At 38.8% G+C, this 13,590-nt stretch overlaps 1 protein-coding gene across 1 annotated transcript in view; it reads left to right on the top strand.

Moving 5' to 3' along the window:
* LOC139740754 (uncharacterized) overlaps window positions 1-12,001 on the top strand; it is a 58,125-nt gene extending 46,124 nt beyond the window's left edge. Inside the window, exons 3-5 of the mRNA XM_071651329.1 lie at window positions 932-1,067; window positions 5,419-5,602; window positions 11,937-12,001. Coding sequence (XP_071507430.1) covers window positions 932-1,067; window positions 5,419-5,537 — 255 coding nt within the window. The 3' untranslated portion in view covers window positions 5,538-5,602; window positions 11,937-12,001. The remainder of the gene's footprint in view (window positions 1-931; window positions 1,068-5,418; window positions 5,603-11,936) is intronic.
* The last annotated feature ends 1,589 nt before the right edge of the window (window positions 12,002-13,590 follow it).

The raw sequence follows: 13,590 nt of genomic DNA, 5'->3' as shown, positions 1-13,590 counted from the left end.
TGGGAATGCTGTAAGATGATTGTTCCAATTCTTGTGGGATTCATTTAAGAGTACATTATATATATCTATTGTGTGAAAATTATTAGCTTCAGAAATGGTCTCATCTATTCAAGTGATGTGCAGTTTAATGTTTCCAGGTTATCATGCCTGTACAGTGATGGGGCAATTAAACTGTACATTACTTGAATATGAGACAATTTTGAAGCAAATAATTTTCACACAACAATAGATATAAAATGTACTCTTAAATGAATCCCGCAAGGATTAGAACAATCATCCCCCAGCATTCCCACTGATTCCCACTGATCAGTTACCAGCCATCCCCTTTAGAGTACATGCAGATTTAATTGGGAAATAGTGTACACGTGTACCACTGTCAAATTGTATTATTTGAATGTGAATTGCTGTTTTACAAATAAACTCAACAAAAAGTAACTGGGCAAACCAAAGAACAGACAGATGGATAGGTTTAATAACAAACTCATACGGTATCTAATTCCCACTTCCATTGCTCTTATTTGCATGATTTGTGTTTGCATCCATGTGTGTGTTGGGGGGGGGGGAGAAGTCTTTCAAGCAGAAAGTGACTTCACTACTTTGTAGAAGTTCATTTCACTAACAAGCAAAACCAGTTCATGCGTAACGTGATATCAACCAAGCCTCCAATTCTGAATGACGTCGATAGCATGCCTTTTATCATGCAGTATTTTTGTTTGTTTGTTTTTATCAACTTTCACTGATGTGTTCTGCTAATATTGCTGCATTCTGGTAGTCCTTATGTGTATGAAGGTGAACTTGTCCTTTTAAACTGTCCTAAAAATTCCCTGGTAACTCTGGAAATTCTAGTCAGAATATTAGCCCCCTGCCTCATTTATTTTGACGTGTATGCCTCCAGCAGTAGGTTAGTATGTTTCTGCTCAAATTGTTGCAGGAGATGAAGATGGTGATGAAGAAGGAGGCGATGATGGTGGTGGCGGTGGCGGTGGTGATGGCGGCGATGACGATGGAGACGAAGATGGACCACCGGGCGGTGGAGGAGGAGGAGGAGGAGGCATCGGAGGTCTCAAGTGAGTGGTCATCTTCATCCTAGCAATATGATAGTATACCAATATAATGATAAAGAAGATGAGGATGATAATGATTCTGTTCATGATATTGATGATGGTGATGGTGATGGTGATGGTGATGGTGATGGTGATGGTGATGGTGATGATGATGATGATGATGGTGATGACGATAGTGACGATAGTGATGATGATGATGGTGATGATAGTGATCAAAACAAAAAGGGATGATAATGATGGTGATAATGATCAGCATAATTACACTGATAATGGTAATATTGTCTTATTTATCCATGGTTGCCATTTTACTGCTGATGTTCTATCTTTTGCACAACATCATATTGACCTTTTAACTCTATAATTGTCGTCTTGCATAAAACACCTCAATCAATCACCCAACCAACCAAATGAGGAAGTGAAACTCCTGTCAAGATGCAGGTACACCGTACCGTGTATCGACCTGTTGAGGACGGACTCATTTTGCTACAATATGCATTTTCCATGGACACCTGCCCAAGTATGCTCAGACTTGTCAGTGGGTTTAGAATATAAAAGCATTGTGAAAGGCATTATTTACCATTTGCAGGTGAAACATAACCCAGCTTTAGTGCTTCAGAATAGTTCTGAAAAGTGAGTTTACGATAAAAACAACCAATATCAAGTATAATCAGTGTTCAAATAATAAGTATGGTTGAATACACAAAATGTGAACAATACTTTAAATATCGCTTCTAGAATAAACCATCTACAGTTATGGTTTATGGAGAAAAATAGTAATATCTCCTTATGTTTTCGGCATTGTTGCGAGATTTTTATATAGTAGGATGTTTTGTGATACAACTGACCAACAAATATGCATCAAACTCAAACATTTTTTAAATCACTGCTCCCAGTGGTAAACAGTACCTTTAATGGCTTTCAGCCAAAACTCTCATCTGACAGTCAGGTCAGTTTCATATTTCGAGAACATGAAAATAATGTAATGTTTCCGCTTCTGAAGATTGTTTGACTTACCAGTAATATACAACACATATACATTGTATGCAGCTCATAAATCCCAGTCCATCTGTAATCAGGAGTGAAGTTGATTGTATTATTTGTCCTACTGAAAACTACTCCTGAGTATACTCAAACAGGTGTCGATGGGAAATGCTTGTTATGCAGTGTAGAAAAATCAGCTTGTCCTTTAAATGGGTTGAAAAAGAAATCATTTGTGAGGGTAGCAGGAAGTAATGTTCTTGTTGCTGTGCTTATGTGAAAATCATGATATTTCACCAGGGCAGTTGGGATTAAATGTATGGACTCGACTTCCCTGGAGGCAAGCAGATATTAAAGCTTGCAAAATAATTGGTGTCTTCTTTTTCTTTGTGTGCGATGATCTCTAAAAACATTTTCTGAAATGTAATGAAAAAAAAACCACTTTGCATCTGAGAAGCATAAGCCACACCAATGCTTCTCTGTCATAAAGAAAATGTAGTGGTAAATGGGGGCATGGTTGTGCAGAGCTACCAAGTCTCCCTGATATTGCAGAAGTCTCCCTGAAAATATCAAAATCTGTTCATGCCTGAATATTAAAGAGAATATTAACATCTCCCTGATTTGGGAATTATTTTTGCCCATTGAAGTGCATAGTAACACACAGATATCTCCCTGACTGCTGTGTGGAATCTCCCTGATTGTGATGTGTGAATGTTGACTGACATGGGTTGTACAATCTGTGGTTTCCTTCCACTTTAACAAACCGGGTGCACAATCAAATGCTGGTTACGATGTGCAAAAGTGTAGCTGAATGATTGGTTCACTCCACCGTTGTTGTAGAAAGTTGTTCAGTTTGTCTGCAATACGAAGTGTGAGATCATGCATGAATGGTGCTCACAAGAAAGTGTCACTTTTGGATGGTTGTGTGTGCCTTCATATGTGACCGTGCACCTCAAAACGAACATAAAGTCGCACACACTGATTTTGCGTGAGGACTGAAAATAAGTGAAATGGGTCAACCTAACCGGACTTGACTTTTTCATATTTTCTGAAAGAGCAGGTCTTCTTTTACATTATGCTAAAATTTGGTATCATAAAACGGGCAGAAAAGTGTGTTTTTTAGCAGTTTATCTCCAACATTTTTGGTAGAATAGTGTGATTAGGTGTGTCTTTAGAATCCCTTTTTCATTTCTGAAAAACCTTGTCCACACTCTTCACTTTCAACTCTTTTAACTTTTGAAAGGATAGGGCTACTGCTTTGAAAGTAGGCATTAATTATGGACAGAATGTGTTAATGAGGCATGCTTAATTTCATTTTAATCTGATAATTCCTTCATTGTTGTTACTCTGGTGGTTTACTTCCTGGTTTTTGTCCCATTCAGCGCACAGCCAGCACGGTTTGGTAAAGATTAAGCGCTTGAATAGACACTGTACTTCAGAGCCTCTTTTCTCAGTTCACACTTTTCCTGAGTTTGTGCTTTCTTTCCAATATTTAGATAGGTTAGGAGACTCCATTTGATTTGAGTTATACATCATTTTAAAGCTTAAAGTCTGCTCTTTCAGAATATGGTCTTAACTAAAAATTCATGTCTGGCGACTTTTTGTTTGTTTTGAAGTGCAGGGTCACATATAGGAAAAAGCAAACAAACAACCATCCAACAAAATGTGTGGGTGAAACTTGTGCATATGGACCGAATAGGAGCACTAGTATAAACCAGTATTAATGCATATTTATATAGTTTTCTCAGTCCACTTTTTGTGGTCTGTACAAGTCTTAGGTACAAAAGAATTTAAGTCTGTGGAATTTGTGTTTTTTAGGCCAGTAGGTCATCAATAAACAGAAAAAACAAAACAAACAAAAACAAAACAAAACAGTAAAAAGCCAGGGAGATAATCCTTTTAACATGTAATAAAAGACAAAAAAACAGGTTGTTTTCCTTTTTTTTAAGGGTAATTTCAATGTAACAATTCACATTCTCAAAAGTGGACGTTGCAATTTCCCCTTCTACCTAAATACATTTCCCAACAGTATTCGCTTGGAAAAGCTAGGAACATGAAACCCCTGGAGACTTTTCTGAATATGCATGTCAAAGAAGTAATATAATAAATGAATGAAAGGGGACACTATCATACACCTGCTTTTAATAGGGGGAGGCAGTCAAGTGAACAAAGAGCAATGAAGTGAAGCTACATGGAGTTTGAGCAGAATTTGTTCAGTAATGATAAGACTTTGACTGCTTGGCTGAGAAAGGCAGGGTTATATTACCAGCATGCTTTATGGATACATGTGTGAGCAAGAATTAAAAGCATCCGGTTGTAGACTTCTGATATGTTAAACCACTTAAGTCGTCAGTGCTATTTGATATTTTCATGCATATTACATTTTTTTTTTTTTTTGTTGATCATCGGAATTGGAACACTTCTCTTTGTATTTCTTTTTTTTTCTGGAGCTGTTAACTCTTTATGTGCCACGTTCGCACGTCCAACTCAGTCGACGGCGTGCCAACTTCGCATATTCTGCTCAACAAACAAAGCCGCCAAAACCAATCGATAAATTGCTAATCACTGCTAATCCCGCGGCACGATTAAAGCGTTTCTCGTGCTTTTGTTCCTCTCATATACGGCTTGCATTCTATGTGGTGATTGACTATCAAGCGGTGTTCCCAACTAGATTTGCTCGTACATTCTAAGTTTCTGTCACGGTTTTATGTGCAAAAGTCATGCCTTTACAGTAATGTAGCAACTGGTCATTCAAAAGAAAAATTGAAAATAGATTCGTCATACAATTTATATCGAAACAAAGCTTGGCATTCCTCTTTAACTTTGCCTGCTATTATGCCCATCGTAACAGAAATTTGTAGAAGTTATACAAATTGGAAAAACATAATTCTTTCTCAAAGCATGACTACATATTGTACCTTCCTGTCTCAGAGTAACGTGGCACACAGGGGGTCTCCACCATGGCACATAAAGAGTTACTAAAGGCTTCAAGAAAGGGAAAATAGACTTATTTGTGAATAAAACATTGATATTTTTTTTTGTATGTCAGCCATAATGGGGGTGGGCTTTCAAAATATAGAATAAAGGTGATTCACTATGTTATGCCATGAGTCAAGAGCATTGCTACAAACTGTATGTCAGTTCGTGTAATTCAATCCTATTAGACATACTAAAGCATCCAAGTTATGGCTGAAAGAGACATTAATTATGTTTGATTATATGTGAAGTAGAAAACTATTGAGTGGTAGATCCAGATTATTATTAATACATCACCCACTGGAACTGTATGGTCATGTGTCAAATATGTGGAAGTTTGAGCTTGTAATGGGAAACAGGTTAAATAACTGTTCTGCTCTTAATATCTCTGAACCGGCAGGCGCAAGAAGAAGAGCCGCTCCAAGCTCTCCAAGAAGCCCCAAGACTTCCAAGTCCGCATCAAGATCTGGGAGGCGCGGCAGCTGGCCGGCGGCAACATCCACCCCGTGTGCAAAGTGACCGTCTCCAACCAGACCAAGATGACCAGGGTGAAGAAGTCCACCAATCGGCCATACTGGGATGAGGTAAAGTGTCCCACCCCCCCCCCCCCCCCCAGCTTTGTTTTGGTTTGGTTTGTTTTTGTTTTTGTTTTGTTTTGCATTTGATTGTAGTAGTTAGTTTTCATGATGTGTAAATCACAACCTGGTGAAAATAAGAATACTTCATCTCAATTCACACTACATTATATATATATACATATGTGTTTATCGTTTTTTTCTGAATGAAAGAGTCTATTGAAGGACTTTCATTGTGTGAAATTTTCCTATCTCTAGAATTTCAAAAGACAGCCTTTGCATGAAGGTGCAATGTACAGTGTATGCGTTGGTGATCGACTTATGCATTCATGACTTCTTGTTTGAAAGCTGGCTGGCTGAATGGGTTGATGGATAGATGGATAAATCAATAGATAGATAGATGGCTGGATAGATTGATGGATGGGTGGATGGATAGATAGATGGATGGGTGGATGGATGGATAGATGGATGGATGAATGGATAGATGGATGGATGGATGGATGGGTGGATGGATGGATAGATGGATGGATAGATGGATGGATGGATGGATGGATGGATGGATGGATGGATGGATGGATGGATGGATGGATGGATGGATGGGTGGATGGATGGGTGGATGGATGGATAGATGGATGGATGGAGGGATGGATGGATGGGTGGATGGGTGGATGGATGGGTGGATGGATGGATGGATAGATGGATGGATGGGTGGATGGATGGATGGATGGGTGGATGGATGGATGGATGGATGGATGGATGGATGGGTGGGTGGGTGGGTGGGTGGGTGGATGGGTGGGTGGATAGATAGATAGATAGATAGATGGGTGGATGGATAGATGGATGGGTGTATTAATTTTTCACCAACAGGGGTGTATATTCTGGAAATGCGTGATTGAGAAATGACGCACTGACAAAATCATATTCTATCCAAAGTCCCCAAGGGAGAAAAAGAGAAGAAAATAAGTTGAACTAGTCTGAACAGATGTATCTTTTGTATAGAAAAGTTCTTTTTTCTGTGTCAAAGTGTTGGCACTAATGGCAGTGAAATTGTGACAAAGTTCAGTTGAGGTCATGACCTACGATTAATTGTATACTATTGTATTTCCTCTTACAGTTAATTGAAATATTTCTTAAGTTTATAGTATTTCTACCTGCGTTTGTAAATTACATTAGTTCTGATGACATCTAGCATACAGTATATTCTTATCGTGTAATAATAATAATAATAATACATACAATTTCTATAGCGCCGTTCTCCACTTTGATTAAATGCTCAAGGCGCTTTACAATTGTACATCAAAGCAAACAGATTGAAAATACAAGTACATCACAGTAATAGAAGAAGGATGAAGAAGCAGAAAAAAAAAAAAGACATGAAAGTCTGTCTTCAAAAGACACTGGTCTTCAAAATGCACTGCTAAACAGATAGGATTTTAAATTACTCCTGAAAGATGTTATAGAGCTCGAGTCTTTCAGCTCACGAGGAAGTGAATTCCACAGTGTTGGTCCAGCGTGAGCGAAAGCTCGTTCCCCCCAAGATTTCCTAGAAAACGGAATATGTAAGAGACCTGAAGTTGAGGATCGAAGAGTTCGTGAAGGTTGGTATTGACGAAACAAACAAACATTGTAATCAGGAGCTGTTCCCTCAATAACATGATAAACCAAAAGAAGTATCTTAAACCGAATACGCTCCTGTACAGGCAACCAATGAAGACTCTTCAGGATAGGTGTGATATGACTGCGTTTACTTGACAAAGAAACAATACGTGCAGCGGCATTTTGTAGCTTTTGTAATTGGGCAATTTGCGAGTTTGGTAGATTGAAAAACAAACCATTACCGAAATCAAGGCGTGAAGAAATAAGTGCATGAACAAGTCTTTCCGTGGCAGAGCGAGTCAAATACTTGCGAATAAAACCAATATTGCGCAATTGATAACGGACTGATTTAGAAATGTTGGTGATTTGATCGGACATAGCCATGTGAGAGTCAAACATAACACCCAGATTGCGACATGACTTTGACAGAGGAATATCATTACCTACAATCGAAATACAATTAATATCCAACTTATTCAAGTGAGATTTAGAACCAAAAAGGATAAATTCACACTTGCTGTGGTTTAGAAACAATGAGTTAGACCTCATCCAAGCATCAATATCAATGATGCAATTTTCTAGACAGCGCAGTGCATGAGATGCTTGGATTTGATGTGGTGGAAAAGATACAAAAACTTGTATGTCGTCTGCATATAGATGATACCGAACAGAATGCCTTTGAAATATTTTCCGCAGACCGATCAAATAGATAGAAAAAAGGGTGGGCCCGCCAACAGAGCCTTGAGGTACACCACAGCCTAATGGCTTTGAAGACGATGTGACACCATTCAAAAGAACAGACTGTGAATGGTGTGATAGGTATGATTTAAACCATTCGAGAGCTTGTCCCTGGATACCCAAACTTCTAAGTGTATTGACAAGAATTCTGTGATCTACAGTGTCGAAGGCCGAAGACAGATCCAACAAAACCATTGCTGTGACGGATCCGGAATCCATTTCCCTTAAAATATAACTAGAAACATTTATCAAAAGGGTCTCCACACTATGGTGAGGGCGATAAGCCGACTGTAAAGGATCGAATAGACCATGTTCCAGCATATAGTCTGAGAGTCTCGAGAACACAACTCTCTCTAAAATCTTGAACAAAAATGAAAGATTGCATACAGGACGATAACTTGTCAATGATTCCTTATCCAATGAAGGTTTTTTCAGCAAAGGACGGATCAGAGCTTTCTTTAAAGATAAGGGTACGGTAGCTTGCTCGATACTGAGGTTAACAATTTGAGAAATAATCGGGGCAAACGTGGGTGCGCAGTCCTTTAAGAGAATGGTTGGAACCGGATCCAATGGACAGGATTTAGGAGGCAATTTACGAAGAAGGAGAAGTATTTCATCAGTAGTTGTATGTTGGAAGGTTTCCAGTGTGGAAGAGGTAACAGGTTCAGATTCAGATAGTACAACATTACAATTGAAATTATCTCGGATTTTTTCAACTTTGGAATGAAAAAACTGACTAAAAGTTTCAGCCATGGCACAGCCATCGACATGTTTAGGCAATGGAGATGACTGTTTGCGGTTCAAAAGTCGATTGGCGACGTTGAAAAGCTTCTTATGATCATCTCCGCAGTTTTCGATGAGTCTGGTGTGATAGATGCGTTTGGCTCTGGACACAAGGTAGTTTACTCGGTCTCTCTGATCACAGAACAACTTTCTGTCTGTCTGCAGCTTTCCATTGTTGCGCCATCGCCTCTCAAGTCGCCGCCGCTCTTTCTTTGCTTCAGAGATACCAGAGACATACCAGGGACTGTACTGATGAGACTTCACTTTCCGAGTCTTGGCTGGTGCGTGAATGTCCAGTAACCTGCTAAGTTCTGAATTGTAGCGGTTCACAGCATCATCAACGTCGGCTGTTGACAAGGACGAAATGTTACTGTCAGACACGTCGTTGGCGAAATCAGTCCTGTTGATGCCTTTTATGTTGCGAGATGAGAACGTAGCATCATTCCTCTCTGGCTTGTTAAAACGAAACAAGCAGGTTACGGCGGAATGGTCGGAGATGCCGGGAATAACTCGTGTGTTAAAGTGTGGCAAAGAGTTTGCAAGTGTATGTTATGTGTGTATGCCCTGATGGGACCGTTTGTCTCAGCCCTACATTTATTCTCCTGCTGCTTGGAGTATCATTTGTTTTAATTGAGATGGTGGGATTTTAATTAAGGGTTAATGACGGCCCCTTCTGCTCCATTTCAAGAGAATGAAATAGGGCGTGACGACCATCACTGAAGCGGGAATGACCTTGGTTGTCGAACACTCTCATTTATGTTTCAACGCCCGTTCAAATCATGCCATCCAGATAGAAACGGAGAGAGTACATGTATGTGGTGTTGTGAATGAAAGAGATGCTCTGTCAAAGGTGCCATCTTGATACAAGTGTAAATGCAGTGCCCTATACAAGTTTTTTTTTGTTGAAGGTTGCTTTATGATATTCTGAGGTTGCAGTGTCCAGTGCCGGAATGAGTGAAAACTTTTACATCTGTGACCAAAGTTGATTCTGAATACACTCACTGAAGGGAAATATAAAGTGATACAAAAATTGAAGATTTTCTGTCAAGAAAGAATGCTTATAAATGTTTAAAATGATAACAACATATGTTGAGCTGTGTCACCACCAGTGATTTTACATGTCTTGAGCAGTGATTATTTTCATACTGTGAACATTGAAAATTTTGTGCAATTATTGTTGTTGTTTTTGTTGTTATTATTGTTTTTTCTTTTGTGAACTAAGGAAATGTTTTAGCTGGGAAATTATCTTGCATAGTACAAGTATTTATTGGAATCAATTATAGTTTTAGATAGTGATGTGTAGTTGCAGACTACATCGCTCTTTTGTGAACTCTGGAAAAATGTTTCAGCTAGGAAATTTTCTTGTGAATTTGTTCTCGGGTCCTATCATTTCAATTTCGTCTCCATCAGCAGACAGCCGCAGGATCAATCTTAATGTTTTTGTTCTGTGAAGGTGGGGGTAATTCATCAAAGTAAGCTAATTTAGTTTTAAACTGAGGCTCAATGTAGGTCACTTTACACCTTTGGACATGTCCAGCGAACTACTTCCGATGAACGGGAACTAAGTTGGATTTGGGTCGTCTAGGGAGTATGGAATAAAACTGAAGATTGTATCGTGTGCAGTGAATTGTGATTCAGTAGTTAATTATTAAAGAGGAGAGTCCCTGGGGCTTTACAAGACACTGCAGTTCACGGCTTGATGGATTTCTGGTCTGGTTCTCTGGATTTCTGTCTTTAATCCTGTCCAGAGTTGTTGCTCTCTGGGTATATTAGTTTACACTTGTGGAGAAGATTTATTATCATTTTTCTTTTTAATATATTTCATTTTTGATGCATGCCACTTGTGCTGCCGTGGTTAGCAATATTGGGAATTTGTCATATCATTCGTTATCTGTGAACCAGGACATTTCCAAGTGAGCAGTTCTGCGATGTACTGTTTTGTTTTATTCAGTAGTTCATTATTAAAGAGGAGAGTCCCTGGGGCTTTACAAGACACTGCAGTTCACGGCTTGATGGATTTCTGGTCTGGTTCTCTGGATTTCTGTCTTTAATCCTGTCCAGAGTTGTTGCTCTCTGGGTATATTAGTTTACACTTGTGGAGAAGATTTATTATCATTTTTCTTTTTAATATATTTCATTTTTGATGCATGCCACTTGTGCTGCCGTGGTTAGCAATATTGGGAATTTGTCATATCATTCGTCATCTGTGAACCAGGACATTTCCAAGTGAGCAGTTCTGCGATGTACTGTTTTGTTTTATGCTGCTTTGATGCAAAGAAAGCGGTTATCAAGTGTGTGTATAGAATTCAAAGCATGTATGCTAGAGTCACACATGGCCAGATTTCGTACCGGGTCCATAAGGAATTAAAACCGCATTGACCCGGTTCGAGCCGTAGAGACCCGCATTGACCCGCATCGTAACCCGTGTCAATTCCTGATGGATTCCGGGGGCCACGATACATCGGTGAAAATGTTTTGGTCATGTTCAAAATTTTCTCATGGATTTCAATTCCGTGTTGATATCCGAATTCACCCGGTTCAAACTGCATTGATTTGCATCGACCTGCTGCAACTTGCAGCGTAAAACCGTATGGACCCTTGCCGTATAACGTATTGCCTTCATGCAACGGATGATGACAAGGTTTACATCCGGGTCGGTACGGGTCGAAGCGGGTTGACAAGGGTCGATACAGGGGTCGAAAAGGATTCAGTTAAGGATTTAAAGCGGATTTTTATACGGTTCGATACGGGTCAATACGGGTCTCTACGGCTCGAACCAGGTCGATCCTTATGGACCCAGTTCGAAATCCGGCCGTGTGTGACTGTAGCATGTTGTACTACCCTCCATTCCGGGACTAATCCGGCTCATTTTCAACCAGATCAAATCCGTTTTGTGACCCGGCTGTGTGTGACTCTAGCAATAGTGTGAGAAATTCATCCAGAAATGTAGTGTTGAAAAGTATCGACACCCCCGTTTTATCACATGAGAAACAGTATCAATGTATCTTCATTGACTCTTTGTGACTTTACCCCCCTCCCCTCCCCTGCCCCCCCCCCCCATCCATTTTGATTCGCAGATTCAATTGTAAAGTATAATTTACTTTATTTGTTAAGTTGAAATTTTATGAATGAGTTTCTGCTTGAATTGTACTTCAGACAAAATGATGTGTGGCATTGTATTAGTAAGATATAACGTGTGATTTTGTTCTTCTTTTTTTTTCTCCAGGTGTTTTTCTACAACTTCCACATGAGCCCTGCAGAGCTTTTTGATGAGGTTGTCAACTTTCAGGTGAGTTCAGCCCTGATTAATGCTGTATTTGCCATGTTTCGCTCAGCTTTATATCCATTGCTCAACAAGAATTAGGATTAGCTCTCTTCAATTTTCATACTGATTTATTTGTTTAGTTTTATTTTATCAAGGGTAGTCTTATAAGTAATTAAGACCTCTTTCCTTGAAGGTCTTGTTTTAAAGTATGCTTTTAACTATTAAACATGAATGTGTTCGTTGTAGCCATCCTTGTGTAAGCCCAGTTATGTTTCTTTAGACTGTTTTGTTGTTAAATCTGTTGGTTTGTCGAACTTGAAATGTGGCCAAGTCTGGAAGGATTAAACTGAATTTCGGTAGACTTATTTTGCTAATTCTGACTGAGTTTGTAGGAATGTCAAGAGATATTTGCAGGATTTGAGCCACTGAGTATTACCTTCTGATAGCAAATATGAATCTTTGCATTAGATTCTATTTGCATGTTGCGTACTTATTTGAACTAACCACTATACTGTCGTGTAACTGAACGTCGTCATGTTTTATTAGAAAATAGGGATCCCATTTCAGTGCATTTGATTGCCGTATTGCTTATGTTAACTCCCATGTGCTCTATTAAAAAGCTGATGGCAGTTTCACAGTGCTTGTCACTCAGAATTTGTGTGCAGTGGGTAGTTAAATATGGAATCCTTGCTGGTCTACGATTGTATCAATGTCTCTAGAAGCTCAAAGTGCAAATGCTCTACAGGAAAATGCATGATGGAAATCTCAACAAAAATTGTCCAATGAATGATCCATAGTTAATAGTCGTCATCTTCATGATGCGTTATTTAGGTCTTTGCTTATCAGTCAAAACTGAGAGTGTACATGTATGTGAACATAGATATACCGTTAATAGCCTTCCTTTTATTTGCTCGAATAGATTTACATGACCTTGCTATTAAAGAGTGAAGGACATGTCCAGTCCAATAGTAGCACTACTGGAAACATATGAAGACTGACTTTTTGATCAAATGGTTTGTGCTGTTTAAAGGGAAACTCCACGTGATATTCCAGTTGACTTTGATGACAGGTGTAGAATTGAAGAAATAGAACAGTGACTGTTTCACAGTGATTGGACAAGAAGAGGGAAACTTTCAGATTTTCTCACAGTTTTACAACACAAGGGTATCAATTAAAATGAGGGGATAATGTTATGACCTCATTGCATGCGTAAGATTGATATAAGATAAAGTTCGGCCAATACTGTAGTGACTCTAAAACTGCTTCCTCATTAGGAAAAAAAGAAAGAAAGAAAAGAATTGCCATCAAAGGCCAGCAGTTACAGGCATTTTGTACTGCCGTAACATCATTAGCTGTATATTAGATTTACAGTATACATGGTTGTATGTAATTTGTCAGTATGTTTACTATTTCTTAAAAACATGCCAAATTATGAAGTTTTAATCAATTTTTTAAATCTATTTCAATAAAAGTCAATTTACTGTACTAATTAGATTGAATTGATTGTATACATGAAAGCCAACTTCAATATGAAGAGGATTCTTACTTTATGATGCAATATAGCCATGATTTATGAACTTTTTGAGAAATATTCATGGGAAATCTGTCAGACCAT

Source organism: Diadema antillarum, unplaced genomic scaffold (assembly GCF_040938485.1).
Source record: "Diadema antillarum isolate AM-2024a unplaced genomic scaffold, OU_Dant_1.0 seq00000877_RagTag, whole genome shotgun sequence".
Lineage (NCBI taxonomy): Eukaryota > Metazoa > Echinodermata > Echinoidea > Diadematoida > Diadematidae > Diadema > Diadema antillarum.
Note: the sequence above shows the minus strand (reverse complement) of the source record. Positions and strands in the feature narration are given on the sequence as shown.